Source organism: Panicum hallii, chromosome 5, assembly GCF_002211085.1.
Source record: "Panicum hallii strain FIL2 chromosome 5, PHallii_v3.1, whole genome shotgun sequence".
NCBI classification, from domain to species: domain Eukaryota; kingdom Viridiplantae; phylum Streptophyta; class Magnoliopsida; order Poales; family Poaceae; genus Panicum; species Panicum hallii.
Window position 1 is genome coordinate 52,392,183 of NC_038046.1, and position 19,526 is coordinate 52,411,708.

Genomic DNA, 19,526 nt, shown 5'->3' on the forward strand with positions numbered 1-19,526 from the left:
AAAAGCTGGGCACCGCGGCGTCGACGGGGATCGACGGCGGCCGACGATGACGATGCTCCTCCGGTCGTGCCGCTGGTAAAAGAGGCCAGCAGCTAAAGAAGCCGCGGGTGAAAGGCGAAAGCGAGGAATCGGAATGTCGCCTCCAGCAAGGCACGGGGAGTTCCACCACCACCACCCAGGCCCCGTGGATTATATTCCTCCCGTGCTGCCCCGCCCAAAGGCACAAGGCCCTCCTCTCGCCCCCTCTCGATCGCCGGCACTGCAATTCCTTTCTCTCCCCCGATGCAACGCCATATTCTCCCTCGCCTCGCCTCCTCCAGGCGCGTCCACCGGCAGGCGTCGCCTGCAAGTAGGTAGCACGGCCGCGTACGAACAGATCCGCCCCATATATACCCACGCCCGGCTTGCAAGTACCCACAGGCTCTTCTTCTTCTCCTCCATTCGCTAGGTGCACGTTGCAGCCATCGACCGATCGAGTAAGCTAGCTATTAGCTAGTAGGAGGGCAGAGGGCTAGCTGTCTGCCAAGGTAGCCTGTCATCCATGCACGCGGCGCCGACGGCGGCGGCCGTGGCGATGCCGGCGGCGGTGACCCACGACGACCTGTCCCTGCGCAAGGCGCACGAGCGCCGCGCCGCGCGGTCGAGCGGCCAGGCCGCCGTCGCGCTCGTCGCGCTCTCCGTCATCTGCGGCCTCGTCGCCTTCGTCCTCTGCCTCGCCGCCGAGGGGTCGCGCTCCGAGGTCTCCTACTACCTCATGAGCGTGGGCGGCAGCCGGGACCAGCTGGACGTGTGCTTCTACGGCAGCAGCGGCCGCGCCGCGCTCGCCTACGCCGTCGGCGCCTTCGTCCTGCTCGCCGTCGCCATGTTCGCGGAGCACGCCTACATGCTGGTCGCCGTCGCGGCCCCCGAGTCCGCGTCCGCGGGCCTCGCCGTCGCGCAGGACAACCCGCGCGTCGCGTCCACCGCCGCCACGCTCACCTGGCAGACTTGCTGCCTCTTCTTCCTCACATGGTAACAGACAGTCACCTCTCACTTGATCGGAACACAGCTTCATTTCGTCGAACAAGATGCTGCCGCTCGGCGGTTGATTTCGAAATGGCAAGGTGATGACATGCTCGTGTGTCTGTGTCGTCGTCGAACACCCCCTCGCAGGATCTGCTTCGGGCTCGCCGAGGTGCTGCTCATGATCGGCATAGGCGTGGAGTCCGGCCACATCAGCGACTGGCGGAAGCCGCGGCCAGTGTGCCACCGGGTGCGGCCCGGGATGTTCGCCGCCGCGGGGATCCTGGGGCTCATCACCGTCGTCGTCGGCTTCGTCGTCTACGTCACGGCCGTGCAGGCGCAGCGGCTGCGGCTGCGCGGGCAGCAGCACTACGGCGGCGGCTACTTCGTCGGCCACGGTGCTCCCCACCCGGGCGTCCAGCACCCGCACCCGCCGGTGCCGCACCCACACCCACACCCACACGCTCACCCTCATCCTGCGCCATCCGCGCCGGAGATTACGGCGGCACCGTGCCAGGTGGAACCCAGCCGTGCGTCCCTCATCACCAAGGAGGTCGCCGAGGTGTGAAACGCTTGCAAAGGGTCAAACGGAGCACAAACAAGAGCACAGCAACGGCTACATTCTTTGCCGCCATATTAAGTTCTACATTCTTTGCCGCCTTATTAAGTTTCCACTATGTAAGATTAAGCACCAAGATTATTTCGTTGTAAATGTCAAGGGATCATTGTGAAGTGGGATTAGATGCGCTTTGAGTTGTAAAGGACTTTGTAATTGACCTTTCAAAGAATAATCCTGAGATTTCGGTGTTTGAATTGCATCAGCCTCACCCTTGTATTTGCTACAAATTGAAGCACCCAGCTAAACTTGGATAGCACAAATGTGAAGAAAAAGAAAACTGACAGATTATAGAGAGTATGTAAGCTGTTTTAAGCTCCAACAGGTTCGATTGACCGTAGTAATGCAAGGCCTAGCAATATACTCAGAAACCATTAAAGGTTTACAACTCCGGACAAACTGCAACGCAGCCAATTCCTGAAAAATCTCAACCAAACTGTTCAGGAATGTCTAACGGCCTTGCAGACGACGGGCTATACAGTAGCCAGATATAACACACCAAACTACGCAAACTCTAGAGAGTAGCCTTCTCAAAAATCCAGACTCAGGTTGACAGTTATAATCCTGTTACAGACCCTGCGATATTGATATCCATGACTCACTTGGGAATAATGGTAACCCAGCTCCCACCAAATCTCAAGCTTATTGGACCCACCACAGCCATTATCCCCACACATGGAACCAAACAAACTACATTGACTAATCATGACGAGCCATCGCCAAGGGCATTACCACCCTTTGGTTAAAAGACTGCAAAGTGAATATCAGAAACAGTTAGTCTGTTTGCAGAAACAACACATGTAAAATCAGTCAAATGCTCTTGATACAATAATGAACATGCACTGATGGTGTTTGGAGCACACCTGTAATTAATTGAAGTTCAAACCACCACCAGCTGGAGGGTTGCCACCTTGGCCAAAGTCAAAAACAGCAGGAGCAGCTTCCCCAGCAGTAGCCATTGCATCATCTTCCTCCTCCATCCAGTATGCCTCAAGAAGCTTCACAGCCTTTTCATAGATTTCATTGTTATCATGGCTCTGTAGGTTCTCAATCTTCTCCAGGCCTTCAGCTTCATCAATCATCTGAGCAAAGACATTGACGTCACCTGTTGCCCCTGCAGCCTTGTCGTGCTCACCCACTTTGAGAATATTCTCAAGACCCTCCAAACACACTGTTACAATTCTTGGATCGGGGCAAACAAGAAGGTCACACAATGGCTTGATGCAGCCCTCACACACCAAATACCTACACAAGGGATACAATAAGTTCTCAATGATGCCTAAAATATAAGTAAATAAGTTGCATTGCCCGCAAGCTGAATAGCAGTGCAGCAAGTTGAGTGAACATACTTGATTTGCTCGTGGGAACCACCTGAGGTAGCATTTGAGATAGCCCATGCAGCCTCTTTCTTAATATCAAACTCTGCTGTTTGGAGCAGTTGCAATAAAGGAGCAATAATTCCACCATTTATCACAGCCTAAAAATTCAACAGTATAGTAATGTTAGAAATCAATGGTTAACATTTTAGAAGGTATGTTATGAACAAGATTTATGCTTGACGTATGGCATGGGCCATCTGTGGAAACATAGGATCTAGTTAAGTTATATTAGCAACGCCGAATATGTTTCATTCTCACAAAAGTAGAACATGATGGTAACTATTGTTAAGAGGTGCTTGCTTCCAGTTAAGATCTATTGGTCTGCTCCGAAATTTGACAAAATTGAGTCTGAAACATCTCAAGTATTGACTAAACAGTCCTTGCACGCTTTCAAAAATATTAGCTCCTTGGCCTAATTGCATTGCAGTACTAGGGACTCTACTCTCTACGGACGATTTGCAATAACCACTACCCTAGAGAATTTTGTGGTCATCCACTTAGTGGTAACTGAAAAAACAAACAATTTGTCTAGGGCTTTCTGAAAGTATACCTGTATCTGATCTTTGTTTCCAGCAGTAATATTTGAAATTGTCCAGCAAGCCTCCTTCTTAATACTTTTCTTATGGTTCTGTGTCAATAGATTCAGAAGGCAGGGAAGAGCTTGATGATCAATGATGCACTGCAAAAGTAGAAGAAAAGTTAGTAGAATGGATACAATGCACACATAGTTGCAATGAACTTTCATGCTGGCTCCATAAATGCTTGGGACAGTTAACACTGAGCACATAAAAGCCACACAAATTGACAGATCAGCTTGTCTTATAAAACATGCAAGATAATAAAACATAGCATGACCTTAAATAATCATATTCACATTCGCTCTTAAAGTGAGAATTCAAATACTATATAATTGATTGCACTACCAAAACTAAGGCCCGACCTGAGTTTGCAAATCATCTCCAGTGACAATGTTTCCAACAGTTCGTAGAGCAGGTATAAGCACCGAAGGTGATGGATGGCTGCATGTGGTACCAGCACACATCACACAGAACAGAAATCAACATAAGCAACAGACAACTATCAAAGTAATCAGCATAAAACTGGTGTGCAAGATTCACATACAGGAGGAGCTCCACAAGCCGGGGACACACACCAGCTTCAATCACAGCTTGGATCTTGTCATTAGTGCCATCAGATAAGTATGAAAGAGCCCAGCATGCATCAGTGAGAACTTCCTCATCATTGGAATGAATAAGTCGCGCAAGTGCTGGAAGAGCAGGCTTAGTCTATACAACCAAAAAACAACAGGCTTAGTAACTGTTGCTAGGCACAAAAGAAAACAATAAAATAACAGCCTTGTCTAAAAACCTGATCAAATGATGGCTGCGGCTTTCCCCTGCAGAAGTTTGACAGAGTCCAGGTAGCATTCCTCAACATGGAGAGCTTAGCATGCTCATTTAACTGGGCTAGCAGAGGCATCAAGGCACCATTGGCGAGAACAAGGTCACGGCACTTTGGAGAATCACCAGCAACATTGCCCAAAGCCCACACAGCCTATCAAATTGTTTTAAAAAGGAGACTCATTAATATCCCATGATGCAATCCACAATCAGAAATAGAAAGGATAAAAGTTAGCAGCCAACCAACTGAACAAATACCTGCTCACGAACATCATCACTAGCAGACTGAAGAAGTTTCACGAATATCGGAACAGCTCCATGATCAATGACAACCTTCGTATTTTCCGAAGTGCCAGAAGCAATATTTGTAAGTGCCCATGCCGCTTCAAACTACAAAAAAAATTACAAAGCTCAATGATAAGAAGATCATTTACATCCAGCAGCAACAAGATACAAGGTTTAGACTGCATCAATACCTGCAGTTGAGGGAAATCCTCTCGGGTGAGGAACTGCACAAATCTAGGAACGACGCCTGACTGAATAACTTCTTCAATCGGGGGGCTCCTCTCTAATTCAGAAATGATGCAAGTTCAACCAATGTTTACCAAATGTCAAGAATAGGTCATCTTTATCTTTAATAAACTAAGGAACAAAACAATTGAAAATCCAACAAGTTAGTACCTATGGAGAGCAACTTGCGGAATTGAGTTGTGGCCTCAAGCTGAAGGTTGTTGTCGTCCGAATAAACCCCACTAACCATAGCTGGGAGGCTTTCAAGCTACAAATTCAACACGTCAAATGTCAAATCAAGCATAGCCAGTACCAGAACCACCAAAACAAATGCTGGAAAAAAAGAGGTGAAGCAATTTATTTGTACAACAACCACATCAGGGCCAACACAATAAACCTCACAAGGACACCATGGCATAGCAGCATGCTAGTCTTTTTTTCCCCTAAGATAATTGACAAGGACACAAGCAGCATCGTACCATGCTAGTATTTTTTTGCCCTAAGATAAAAGGATTGAAATAACCATTCAATAAATATATTGATTAGAGCTCAAAACATACAGATGGAGTAAAAACTAAAACTTCTCAAAAGAATTAAATATCGACGCCTATATAAATGGTATCAGTGTGAGTGTGAAAATACTCTACAGACATAATAATAAGCACAACTACGAACAGAACCCTCAAAACCAGAGCTAATTTCAAAGGAACCAGAGAAGTTATGAAAATATTCAAAAAAAACTAAAACTAGCTTCAACAGCCTCATGGGGCCTAGGTCACCAAGTGACAGAAGTAATTCATATTAAATAATGTGAAGTTGTGAACTGTGAGAAAGGCACGTGTGGTTATAGAAATATAATTCATGTTTCAGTTGTTAAGCACAAGGATAATTCCTTTGTCATCCTTGCCCACAATGCTAGAACAAAAATTAGTGTGACAAAGCATTAGGTCCCTAGAAAGCAGCCAAGTGAGTTCAGAACTATGATGTCAGCTCACTGCAGCAAGCATGCATCAGATCATGATGGTACATATTATCAAACTGAACAATATGTGCAAAATTAGATATATAACAAGCAAATCAGCACATGGCAAGGGTGGCTCTGAAAAATGCATGACATTGACTATAGAAGCTGACTGCAAATATTAAAACAACATCAATTATGCAGTGATGTAAGCCCAGCAAGATAATGAATCAATCAATAACAAGGAAGAAGTTCTATGCCACCACCTTGCAACATAATAATAAAGCGTAGAAGGAAAAGAATTTTAATCCCTTGGTCTAGTGATTGAAATCGAGACAGGATGACAAACTCAGAAATGCAGCAAGTACTGGTCATTAGGTACAAAGCACGAATTCATCAACATTAATGCTAACATTAATAAGAAATCTTGCTTAAATAAATAAATAAACAATGTATTTGAGACACTAACAACTCGGCAAATCACCTATGTGATATTCTAGCGAAACACCATCCTGAAATACTAACAATCCACTTCTCTAGAGCTATATGCCTAAACGTTTTCCCCTGAAAAGCCATTGTGCTATGGATGTCAGGTATACCTAATAAATTACAAGCATAAAGCAATACATATAGTAAATCCTAAATCAACACCATACTCTTGTAAAAAATACCATCTAATCTTTGCTCTAAAATCTAATTTCGAGAGTCAATCCAATCATCCAAAGGCCCATATTAGTCAGAATCTGAAAAGGATTCAGGCATCTGAAAGCTCAGCTGCAAGCACCCAATACTCTCACATACAAGTAATCAAACAAGCATGCAGCCGTCTGCAGCAAACATCCACCGTAATCGTATAAGAGCTCCAAGCTACAAACTTGCGAGCGTAACGAAGGGAAAGTAATCAAATCATCCAGTGGGTATAGCTTAACAATCGAACCGATCTAACACACTGACACTAATACTGAACACTTGTCCAAGAGCGACATAATCCCAACACTCCAGTATTCGTCGCAGTAGAGCAACTACAAATCAGAACGCGAAACATATAGATAGAAAGCAGTTGGAGTGGGCCGCGCTGCGTATCCTCACCTTCTTCTCGACCCCGGAGGCGGGGACGGGGACCTGGGCCTGAAGCCCCTCGCGGCGCTTCTTGAGGAGGCTCTCCTCGCGGCGGTTCTTGCGGATCTCCACCATGTTGTCCTCGCGCCGCCGCCGCCCCTCCTCCGCGTCCACCGCCACCTTGTAGCGGTTCCGCCGCACCTCGACCCGCTCGCTCGGGCGCAGCGACATGGCTGCCTCCGCTCCGCTCGCTCTCTACCCCCTCGGTCTCGCTCGCTGCGGCGCCGGCGGTGGCGGCGGAGGGGAGGAGGCAAAACCCTAGCGGGCGTCGGGGGAGTGGAGGGGTAGCGGGAAGAGGGGGAAAAAAAGAGAGGAGAAACCCTAGCGGCGGGTGGGAAAGGGAAGTTAAAGCTCACACCACGATCGAAATATTCTCTTTTTCCTTTTTTTTCTAGGCCGCTAAATTGCGTGCGAGATTCCGGGGGGAGATACGGAACTGTAAGCCCGCCAATCGTGTGGCCCATCTGAACTAATGGGTTCAGCGCTGCCTATGCTCGCAGCGTCTCTGCTCCCCGAAGAAAAAAAATCGTGTGCTGGGTGGTAGTAACTATCCAATATTTTCTCCGCAATTCAGTCTGATCCTTATATATTTTTAAAATTATATAAGATAAAATAAGAGCCTGATTTTTTAAAAAAAACCGGCCCAGGCTAAAATTTGAGATATTTTAACATCCCTAGTTGTGTGCACCCTCAAATAAGATCAAATCTCCATCAGTTCTCTTATTTTATGTCTAATAAGTATTTGCTGACATGTTTTCTAAGTTTAGCTGTTAATATGATTTGATTCAAACCATCCGTATTCGAACCATCAACATAAATCTCCTCTTGGTGCTTTACTTGGCGGTGGAAGCTCGAAGCATGCAGCGAAGCCGAGGTCGTGTTTCGTCCTCATGAATGTAATTCAATAGCCGATATGGCTCTAGTTTTATTGGGGATGGTCCAGAGGGTACATCGTTTTCCGGACTTTGTAATCAGTTTTGTGGCCACAAAAACAGCTGAGCATGTGATCTAATGGGGCACGTTTTCACTAAAAAAAGAATGGGCATAAACCAACAACGGGGCCGCCAATACACCGGAATGCATGTGTTTACACTACAAGACTACTAACTTCCCCTAACAATTTGGTTATTAGTGGCCAACGATTTCTATTTAGATACCTAGTGGAGTAACTACCATAACGGTGGGAAATGCATTTGTTAGGAATTGTGCTGTTGGTAATAATTTGATAAAACTGTTAAAATAGTATGCAAATTACACAAGAGAAAATGTCGATCACTCAGAAAAAAAATTTAAGAATCACCAAAACTGTTCGCCCATCGTATAAAAAAAATCAGGAAAGATCGTATGTTCTGTTGTGTGTTATATATAGTAGTATCATTGCACGGGTGATGACAAGATGATTGGTGGCCAAAATCCAGTCGGGGAGAGAGATCGAGAGTACCGCACGATTATCGGTGCAGAACGTGAACCGCGATTCAGATGGAACCAGCAGCAATGGCGATTCCACCTCAATGCGCCTCCCCGTTCCCGAGACCAGACTAACACATTTCTCCTGAGGGATTAGTACTGACGTTTTACGACGGCGATCAATGGTCAAAGAGAAAAAAAAACTCAGCAGCGCATCGATGTCGCTCGCAGCCGCGGCGACGAACAGTGCGAGGAGCTTGGGCCCACCGGGCGGCCGTGTCAGGGCAGGGTGGTTGCAGAGCGGCGAGCTCTCAGATCATGTTGGAGAGCGAGCGGCAGTTCTCGGACATCTCGACGAGCGACTCGTCGAAGCGCTTCATGGGGTTGTTCTCGCCGATCTGCCTGAACTGCTCGTCGCAGTTCTGCATGTCCTGCGCCGCCATGCTCATGGTGGCGCGGATGGTGACGGCGTCCTTGAAGCCGATGGCGCGGCGGCAGGCGCCCAGGTTGTCCAGCACGTCCAGGTACAGGCTGTTGCACAGGTCCAGCTTCGCCCGCGCAGCCGGGGAGGCCGTCTGGGCCGCCTCCGCCACGTGCGCCCGCGCCGCCTCCGTGCGCTTGGCGAACGCGTCCACCTGCATCTCCAGCACCGTCAGCGGGTCCACCACGTTGTGGTACCGCTCCGCCTGCTTCCCCGCCGTGGCGGTGCACAGGACGGGGAACGCCGTGCGCTTGCAGACGTCCGCCACCGTGGCCGCCGGCGGGTTCGCGGCCACCAGGAGCGAGCAGCAGGACGCCGCCGCGACGACGAGGAGCAGCGCGCGGGTTCCCGCCGCCATGGCTGTTTGGCTGCGCCGAGGCGGTGCTACGTGCAGGTGCGAGCGTGGCCGGGCTGGCTGGCTGCGCGTCGGGGGAGGCCGGTGAGGGGAGGAGGGGGGCCTGCTCGGACGGGGGAAGGGAGGAGATAAGTAGCAAGTTGGGTGGCGCGCATGGTCGCAGTAGCAGCGGAAATGGCGGTTGTCCTCCGTTGCCCGGATGGCCAGGTTGCCTTTGTCCGTCCATTGGTATTGGCGTGTTTGCCATTGCCAAGCTCAAGTTCCTAATTTTGGTAGCCCCTGATGGGAGTAATTTGCATGGAAGCAGCTCGATCTCCATGTCGAGAATTCCCTGAAGAAAAACACTCTCAAGAGTGGCTGAGAGTAATGAAACAGAGCTCGAGTTTGCCTTCACAAACTTGACTAGTGTCGTGCACATTTTTTTCCACCACGCGATGAACCCGAGAATTTCATTATTTAAAGAAAGCAATGAATGCAAAGCGTTCTATCACATTAGATCCCCTATTATGAGTTTAAAACGGGCCAAGTGGTTAATAGGTTATCTTATACTATTGTACTATTCTATGTATAATTTTTAATGATGCGGAGAAGAGAAAGAGGAAGAAGAGAAGATGAGTATTGCCTCATAAACTAAAATTAAAAACTATGTACCTCTCTATTGTACAAGTTGTTGCCATGCAACTTATAAAATTTTAAAATTTATTTTTAATGTATAAATTAAGAAATTAAGCCATCATAGGAAACAGCTTAAAAGGCAATATATTATAGAGGTTATTTATTAAATCCTCTTAAGATTACATGTCAATGCATGATACTGTCTATTAGACAATACCAATATACTTACCCTAAGTAGAACCATTGCATAAAAGTTCCTCCTAGATTGTAACTGAATAATATGAAAGATAGCTTCAAGCTTGCCCACTGAAGTAGGGGCCACTAGTATCGAATAAAGTAGCACGAGGCACCAAAAGCAAGAGGAGGACAAGACGAGGGCATCACATAGAGGACAAACTTGTCAGCAAACAGATTGGCATGAGGAAGGAGACCTAGAAATAAGAAGTTCGTAAAGAAGAAAAGGAAGATGATTTTCTAACCATTAGATCCTTAGATGTCAACCTAATAGCTCAAAAAATTCTAGCGGGAGGAGGCAAAAAGACGCCCGAGGCCCGAAAAAATATGAAAAACCCTTAGTTGGCATGACCAAATTTCAATATACAATCTTAATTGTACTAAGTTGTTACTAGCTTCTACTCAACCTCGATGGGTGGTGTTAACCTTGGGCAAAAAATTCCACCGCATTGGTATTAGGATAAAAAATAAAAATTAAGTTAAATAGGAGCATGATTACATTTTAAGAAAGCACTACCTTGTTAAGTGGATTTTTTAGTATCAATTTTAGGACAACATCCTTTGAATTGCTACTATTTGAAGTGGTATTTCACAAGCTTGTATGAGAAAGTCAACTTTAGTTGACCCTCTAGTCATACCCTCTCAATTAAATGAACATACTATACTAAACATATTATTATTGTAAATATTTTCCATTCTCTAAAATATGCGAATGTGTTATCTAAGATAACTCGGCATTCTTCACATAACCACTCTCATTATTTGATCTTCTCTCTTTCCATATAGCCTTAGTACTTTATTATGGCAGCCACAATGTATTTGGCAAACCAATCCAATCCATATGATCGCAATAGGTTCCACGGCATGCATTCCTTAGGTGTCGAAAGGGCCCATGGATCCTCCTGTCAGAGTAAGAAACCATCCGGCCTCACTTCTTGTTGGCTGATTTTATTTGTTTAGTGTTTTATGTACAGTTGCAATGTAAATATATAATCATTGTTAATGTCTTATGTTATGGTCATAGTGTTATAAACGGCTTTTGTTGTCCTCCCCCTCTTTGACTGCTTGTACAATGATTCAGGTAGGATGTAAGAAATGGTTTAATGTCTATAGACTACTTTTGGAGGATGTTATGTACACCTTTGCGAATATCGGTAGTTTGGAACAGCATGCTCGCTACAGTCTTGATTGCTCACGTGCATTTGCCAACTCAGAATAGCGTTGTATTGGTATACTCCCCCCTGTACATGTGGCATTGTGCTATTAGATTTCAATCTCGTCATTATTCATCCTTTTTTCATGATGCAATGATTATAATTTACTCAACGGATAGAGTAAAATACATGAATCACCATTGCAATTGTCTTTGTGTTTCAATTTAACCATCATACTCAGAAAAGTGTAAATCATAGCCATTAAACTGGTGCAACTGTACGGATACGGTCATTAGATCCTTAATCATACATATTTTGATGACATGGATTAAGTTTGGCTATGCCTAATCATCCAAAGTGGCCCTTGAGCAGGTGAGCGTGTGAAGATAATATTTGGTTGATTTAATCACCGTATTGCCAGTCAGCCCATATTTGCATATGGATGAGTGATAGCTCTCTCCCTCTAGAATAATTAGAAGGGGCAATAGAGGAGGTTATAGGTGGAAGAACTAAGGATGGGAGAGGCATAAATGGAAAACAAAAGGTGAAAGGAAACATGTTTATTGCAATTTGGCCACAATCAGACTTACATACACTGCACCATACAAAAGATATACATACACTACATCATACAAATACGTAGAATTATGGACCTCAATGACCATATCCTTACAGTCAGACAAGTGGCCACAATTTATACTTTTCTAAGTATGATGACCAAACTGATACACATTGACAAATACAATGACCATTCATGCATTTTACTCCAATGGATATATAGCCACGCCCCCGACATATATCCATTCGGAAATAATAATATGGATCTGTAGAGATGGAAAGTCCAATCACTCGTCGCAAGAAGACACTAAGCATCTCGAAGGTAACCCTTTGTACATGACAATCAATTCGGTCTAGATTTTAATTGTAGTGTATAATTTAGTGTTTCCGAGATCTATTCAGTTTTAAAATTTTCTTGGCCCGTATTTTATATTGGATAAGTTTATTACCTCCGAGGGTGTAGGCCGATCGAATCATCTTTCCGATTGTGGATGATCCAATCGGCTTGCGCCCCTCAAACGACCATGGCGAGAGGTTCCAATCATTGATTGGGGATCCCTGTCCGATAATTGCACACAAGGTGCTCAAGAGTTTAAGGTGCCGCTAATTAGCGTCTAACAGATACTAAAATTTGTCGGCAATATGCCGCTGATCTGATCCTGCGTCCCAACTCACGCGAACACGATCGAGGAACACTAGGACACGGGGTTTTCGTGCTGCCAAGAATTGAGCAGCGTTTTCAGTTGTATATTGATTGATGACTGGTTTAAAGAAGCAAAAAATAATTAGCCGGTTAGGGCGCCCTTCATGCGCGCCACGCCTCTCGACGAGCCGTGCCATGCCCACGGTCGATCGATCTCAAGCCATGGCGCGCACGAGGCAACGGGAAAAAGAAGGACACGCGCCCCGGCCGCACGGACTGGGCAGGGGCATGCGTACGTCCAGCTCGACGACGACTGACATCGATCGGGTCCAAGAGGGGAAAAAAAGGATAAATAAAGAAGAAAAAGAATCAAGCGAGCGCGCTTCAGCTAGTAGTGGGGATCATATTGGAGAGCACGCGGCAGTTCTCGGCCATCTCGACGAGCGACCTGTTGAGGTCGCAGACGGGGTTCTTGGCGGCGGCCTTCCTGAACTCCTCGTCGCAGTTCTGCATGTCCTGCGCCGCCATGCTCATGGTGGCGCGGATGGTGACGCCGTCCTTGAAGACGATGGCGCGCTTGCAGGCGCCGAGGTTGTCGCCGGCGTCCAGGTAGAAGGTCTTGCACAGGTTCAGCGCCCTCTTCTGCTCCGGGGAGGCGGCCTTCTTGGCCTCCTTCTTCGCGCGCCGGCTCGCCGCCCGGACCCGCTTCTTGAACGCGTCCACCTGCATCCCCAGGACCGTCAGCGGGTCCACCGTCTCGTACTTCTCCGCGTGCTTCGTCGTCGACCCCGTGCACAGGTCCGGGAACGGCGTGTTCTTGCACACCTCCGCCACCGCCGCGTTGCCGGTGGCGGGCGACGCCAGCTGGAGCGCGACGACGGCCGCCGCCAGGACGATGAGCGCCGCGCGGGCTCCGGCCATGGCTAGCTAGCTGGTTGGTTTACTGGTCGCGGCTCTCGCGGTGGAAACGATCGGTCGGACGGGTCGACGGAGGGAGATAAATACTGCGCGAGGCTGGTGGCAGTGGGTGGTTGCATGCATCGGCGACAGAAATGGCGGCTCTCCTCCGTTGCCGCCGCTGGCATTATTATTATTGGGACGATTACTAAGCTAAGCAGCTACCCTAATTAAAGAATGGCGGGAAGCTCGCAGCCTCGTATCCATCTGCTTTGTTAATTTCGCTCGTTCTCGCTAATTTGAGACCTGCCTATTTCCTCCCAGTCCCAATCTGGTGATTAGAGAGGTTGATGGAAACATGCTGCTGCAAAGCTGCCTATCTATGCAGTGCAGTACTCATATATATTCTCCATGTCAGAGCTTTACATTCTCCCCTATAACTCAACTGTCTTCGTTCCTACCAGAATATCTGTCAAGGAATTTGGAGTAGAACTAAGTTACCGCCATAAAAAAATCAAAGAGACGCAAAAGGAAAATCTATATATATATATAAATATGTTGATGACGATTATGGCCGTTTCATCTGTCCATTCGAAAGCTTAATCAAACGCAAGCATCTCTCTATCTGTTCTCTCCAGTCATAAAAAAAGTGATGTAATGGATAGACATGACCGCATGATTCCTAAAAACCATTTAGAGTCTCAGTTTTCCATTGTAATATATTTACAATAAACCACAGGAAATTCTATGGTCATTATTATATTATTTTAGACAGATATACTTGTAACATTTCAATAATGTCCAATCTCAATAACATAAAATGTTTGATAATCATTTTTTTTACAAAGCTGACTGCATGGAAGCCATATCGCCATTATTTTTTAATTTCTGAACATCACTTTCTATTATATGTTTATAAAATCTAATAAATCTATTAATTATGAAGATACTTTCCAAGATAATTCTACGTGTATGTTCAATTATCTTACGATTATTTACAGCCAAGTTTCAAAAGTCCAATTTGGTCTTGTTTAAAACGTAACTATTTGTCACAGGGGATGAGAAGAGAGTATTTGCAGTAGCGGTAAACTTTGTGATTAGCGGTAGAAATGGACTGAGATCCAAATCCAAATGCAAAAGGTCTGATTGAAATCCAATTAAAAAAGTTCATTATCCAATCCAAGTTCAAAAAAGACTATCTAATGTCCAATCCAAATGCTTTGGTCCATGTCCATCTATATAAGAGAACCCGGATATATATAATTCGATTACTGATCATTCACACTATTGATCACACAAGGTAGGCCCCTTTTGCTTGGTCGGTGTGTGGTAAGCCAGGGAAGACGGACGAGGAAGACGGAGAGAGAGGAGAACATGCCGAAAGCTACGTATAGGAAGAACTAATGATGCTGGCTAGACATTGACTAATAAATCCTTGCACTTTTTGCGCATGATGTTGTGCGAGCGAGCAGAGGGATCGATCTACCTTTCCGGTCTTCTTCTTGGTCTAAGAACCTAGTAACCTCAGAACTTAGTTTCGAGTTTCTGAAATGAAACCTTTGTTATTCGAGAAGTGAAAGCTCTGTTGCCATACCAAGTTAGGCATTTTCCCACAACCACATCTGCAGTTAGGCCCTAATAACTTTCGCTGAAATTCACCTCCATCAGCTGCAACTGCAAGAAAGAACAAGACGGATTTGCCGTGCTAGCATATGGTCAGACAGCTTAAAAGAAAGTCGCAAGCTGTGAAGAAGACAGGTGCCAACTGCAGCGGAGGTCAAAGCAGCCACCTGAATTCAGCCAAGGACAACGACTTGCTGAATGCTGACTCCAGGAGGGGGCGCGGGGACGAGCGAGCGGAGGAGCCCCGTTAGGGCTGTGGCCGCTGTCCGTTGATTAAAGAAGAGGTAAAGCGTCGCTGTCAACCTGGCAGCAGCGGTGGATGGATCGACGCGAACACGGGAAGGGGGGAGAGAGCGCCATGATGGCGCACACATGAGAGGTCGACGTCGTCCCCGGCGAGCTGCCCGCGGCGGATCCGATACGCGGCCACTGTGCTTGGACCGGGCCTCGTCTCGTCCTCGGCAGGGTTAATAAACAACTCGCCGTAGATTGACAGATTAGCTTGTCCCGAGCTAGTACAGAGTAGGACTGATTTAGTTTGGCCTAGGCGCGTGACCATCCTTTATTGCTTTCCACATGAGCAAGTAAACAACGGAGCCTGACTAGGACAGTTCGTTTTTTTACATTTTGTGTTTGGTTGATTTGATTTTTGGCCGGTGTGCATGTGGGCTGGCGTGCAGCAGAACTGCAGAACAGACCTTGGTAGCTGCTAAATGCGCAAGAGAGATCGTGTATAAGCAGATGCAGGACCTTGTTTGGGTTTCGAGAACTTTCACGAGAACTTTGCACGTTAATTTTTTATTTTATAGTATAAGTTAGTGCAGGTAATATTTGATCTCTTCATTGAAAATAGAAATTCACCGCATACAGCCATTCACGTGTTCATCTGGGTCTGCAAGATCTTCAAGGCAAGGTCGATCGGCTGGTTCTGTCGGGGAAGGAGCTGCTCCCGATCGAAGTTACAAACTCTGCATACAAGGTGTTCGACACCGAGGACATCGACTTCACGAAGCCGACGACCGCTCATCTAGTCATTCCCTCTGCGGAGACGGCCTCAGGGCAAATTGGCCACGTCATTGCTCATAACGGCGTCAGGGCAAATTGGCCACGTCATTGCTCATCATCACCGGGGTTCTGGCTATGGGGTGGCCACCACCCTAACGCCTCCCCCGGTCAAAGGTGAGAAGTTGTTTCCCGACCTCACTCCTGTACCGTTCTCCTTTGGTAATGCTAGTAGTGTTCCTTCCCAGAACTGGGGTTCCCTTTTACCCCAGTTGAGTTTCCCTCAATTTGATGGTACTAGCCCCAAAATTTGGAAGAAGTGTGAAAACATCTTTGATATTTACTCTGTGCCTAGTGAAATGTAGGTTAAGTTAGCCACCATGTATTTTATTGGTTCAGCAGCCTTTTGGTTGCAAGCCATGGACTCTAAGGTTGCAGACTGCTCTTGGAAGGAGTTTTGTACTGCTGTTTGTGCTCGCTTTGAGAAAGAGCAGCACAACCTTTTGATCAGGCAATTTTTCCATCTTAAGCAGTTGGGTAATGTGGCAGATTATGTGGAGCAATTTGATGGCATTCTGCATCAGCTCCTAGCCCATGACCCTAACATGCAGCCTGCTCTTATCACTAGTCGTTTTATTGATGGTCTTAGGGATGACATAAAAGTTGTTGTTATTGTACATCGCCTTGTCGACCTCGATGCTGCTTGCTCGCTTGCCCTTTTGCAGGAGGAGATATTGGGGAGTTTTCCAAGAAAGATTACAAGAGCTCTGATCATATCATTCAACCTCGGCATTTGCACAAGAATTCCACTCCATATAATTCTTCTACCTTCTCGAGTGGTCATTCAAGTGCTGCTAAAGCTGGATTTTCACCACATTCTGAAGAAAGAAGACATACTGATGCTGCCAAGACAACTGGTTCTCAAACATCTTATGAAAAATTTGCTGCCTTAATGGCCTACAGAAAGGCTAAAGGATTATGTTACAAGTGTGGAGTTAAGTGGAATCCTTGGAGTTAAGTGGAATCCTAGTCATCGTTGTGCTGCTCAAGTATCTATGCATGTTGTGGAAGAACTTTGCCAGATGGTTCAAGGGTCTGAAACTGATGTGCCAGTTCACATGGATCAGGTGATTTCTGATTCAGAAGAAGATCTTTGTGCATTGTCAGTGGCTGCTGTTAATGGTACTGACGCACCTCGAACAATCTGGTTCATGGGCAGAAGTTCTGGTATGGCTGTGGTGATATTAGCAGATTCTGGCAGTTCTGGTAATTTCATAAGTGAACAAATGGCTGCTAGAATGCCTGATTGGACAAAGTTGATCACACCAATGCAACTGAGGGTGGCCAATGGCCAAGTGATCTCCTGTACTCATGAGCTGAGAAACTGCAAGTTGCTTATCGGAGACCATTGCTTTGTGGTGTCACCGAAAATTCTCTCACTAAAGTGTTATGATATTATTCTTGGTATGGACTGGCTAGAGCTTTTATAGCCCTATGGAAGTTCATTGGAAATCTAAGTGGATGTCATCTGTTCATAATGGAGAGAGGATTGAGTTACAATGTATTCAACCTCACTCACTGTCAATTTCTGGATATGTCCTTCAACTGTACAATGTCCAGTCCATGGGAGCTATGGATAGTTGTCCTAAAGAAATTCAAGATCTTCTTTCAAGATTTTCTGAGCTCTTTGAAGAACCTACTAAATTACCACCAAACATACCCTATGATCATTCCATCCCTTTAATACCAGGTGTACAACCTTTCAGGTTAAGGCCCTATAGATATACTCCAGCACAAAAAGATGAAATTGAACATCAGGTTTCTGAACTGCTAAAAAAGGGATGATTCAGGCTAGCACAAGCCCTTTTGCATCTCCAGCTTTGTTGGTTAAAAAGAAAACAGGAGACTGGAGATTATGTGTTGACTTTAGGAGGCTTAATGCTCTCACTGTTAAGGACAAGTTTCCTTTACCTGTTATTGATGAATTTATGGATGAGCTTCACGGTGCAAAGTGGTTCACTTCTTTAGATATGAGATCTAGTTTTCATTAGATTAGAATGAGGGCAGCTGACCAGTTCAAAACTGCATTTCAGACCCACCATGGGCATTTTGAATACAAAGTGATGCCCATGGGGTCACTGGAGGAGGATCTGCTACTTCTCAAAGAGTAATGAACAATGTTCTTGCACCATTGCTTAGGGTCTGTGTCATTGTTTTTATTGATGATATTCTTATATATATAGCAAATCTTTGAAGGATCATGTGAATCATTTGGCAGCAGTATTTTCTATTCTGCAGCAGCATCAGTTCAGAATTAAACTGTCAAAATGTTCATTTGCTAAGCATCAATTGCCTTACTTGGTGCATATTATCAATGACAAAGGAGTCTCCACAGATCCTAGAAAGGTACTAATTATACAGAATTGGCCAACACCACAGTCAACAAAAGAATTGAGGAGTTTCTTAGGGTTAGCAGGTTATTACCGAAAAATTGTTAAAAATTTTGCCATCATCTCTAAGCCCCTGACTAACTTGTTGAAGAAGTATGAACAATTTGTGTGGACCTCTATTAACGAAGAAGCCTTTGTTGCCCTGAAATCAGCTTTGATATCGGATCCTGTTTTAGCCCTTTCTGATTTCACACAGCAGTTCATTGTTGAAACTAATACTTCAGATAAAGGGGTAGGAGCAGTCCATCAGCAAAATGGACATCCTATAGCTTTTGTCAGCAAGGCATTAGGGGCCAGGAATCAAGGCTTGCCTATTAATGAAAAAGAATGTTTAGCTATTCTAATGGCCATTGATCATTGGAGGCAGTATCTGATGCAAGGAAAATTTCTTATATTGATAGATCATAAAAGCCTCATGCATCTGGATGATCAGAAGTTAACAACTCCCTGACAGCATAAGGCCCTAACCAAGATGTTGGGTTTGCAATATAAAATATACCGTAGAAAAGGTCATGACAACAAGCTGCAGATGCTCTTTCCAGATTACCTCTCACAGCTGGCCAAGAAGTTCTGGCAGTGTCCCAGCTGCAACTAGTTTGGCTTCAACAAGTTGCTGATGGTTACCTGCTACATCCTGAAACCAAGCAACTGTTAGCAGCTCTATCTGCTAAAAGTCCTATTGATGATTATTCTCTCAAACATGGTCTTGTCAGATATAAATCCAGAATTTGGGTACCTCATAACCCCATAGCTCAGAATAGCATTTTGCAAGCATTACATTTTAGTCCAGTAGGCGGACACTCAGGTATACAAGTTACATACATCAGAATTAAGAATCTTTTTGCTTGGCCAGGATTGAAAAAGATGGTTCAGTCTTTTGTTGCAAATTGCCTGATCTGCCAGCAGGCCAAAACTGAGAGGGTCAAGTACCTTGGATTACTACAACCACTACCAGTACCTGATTATGCATGGAAAGTTGTTACACTTGATTTCATCGAGGGTCTCCCTATTTCTAAACACTTCAACTGTATATTGGTGATTGTTGATAAATTCTCTAAATATGCCCATTTTATTCCTCTGTCACACCCATTTACAGCTTTGAAGGTAGCGCATATATATA

At 45.6% G+C, this 19,526-nt stretch overlaps 4 protein-coding genes across 4 annotated transcripts; 1 reads left to right on the forward strand and 3 right to left on the reverse strand.

Annotated features, from left to right (window-relative positions):
* The first annotated feature begins 236 nt into the window (after positions 1 to 236).
* On the forward strand, positions 237 to 1,815 carry LOC112893187. Its single transcript, XM_025960387.1, has 2 exons — positions 237 to 1,011; positions 1,153 to 1,815. Exons 1-2 carry the CDS (start codon positions 542 to 544, stop codon positions 1,568 to 1,570), a joined length of 888 nt encoding a protein of 295 aa, XP_025816172.1. The 5' UTR covers positions 237 to 541; the 3' UTR covers positions 1,571 to 1,815.
* A 129-nt stretch (positions 1,816 to 1,944) lies between these two features.
* Positions 1,945 to 7,307, reverse strand: LOC112893184 (importin subunit alpha-1a). The gene is made up of 11 exons (XM_025960380.1): positions 6,958 to 7,307; positions 5,079 to 5,175; positions 4,874 to 4,965; positions 4,656 to 4,787; positions 4,366 to 4,551; positions 4,120 to 4,283; positions 3,938 to 4,016; positions 3,548 to 3,676; positions 2,968 to 3,095; positions 2,482 to 2,863; positions 1,945 to 2,368 (listed from the first exon to the last, which is right to left on the reverse strand). The coding sequence occupies exons 1-10, from the start codon at positions 7,156 to 7,158 to the stop codon at positions 2,488 to 2,490; spliced, it is 1,584 nt and encodes a 527-aa protein (XP_025816165.1). The 5' UTR covers positions 7,159 to 7,307; the 3' UTR covers positions 1,945 to 2,368; positions 2,482 to 2,487.
* A 1,089-nt stretch (positions 7,308 to 8,396) lies between these two features.
* Positions 8,397 to 9,237, reverse strand: LOC112893190. Its single transcript, XM_025960390.1, has one exon. It carries the CDS (start codon positions 9,231 to 9,233, stop codon positions 8,706 to 8,708), a length of 528 nt encoding a protein of 175 aa, XP_025816175.1. The 5' UTR covers positions 9,234 to 9,237; the 3' UTR covers positions 8,397 to 8,705.
* Positions 9,238 to 12,545: 3,308 nt separating this feature from the next.
* LOC112893189 lies at positions 12,546 to 13,355 on the reverse strand. The gene has a single exon (XM_025960389.1). It carries the CDS (start codon positions 13,353 to 13,355, stop codon positions 12,819 to 12,821), a length of 537 nt encoding a protein of 178 aa, XP_025816174.1. The 3' UTR covers positions 12,546 to 12,818.
* Between the last annotated feature and the right edge of the window lie 6,171 nt (positions 13,356 to 19,526).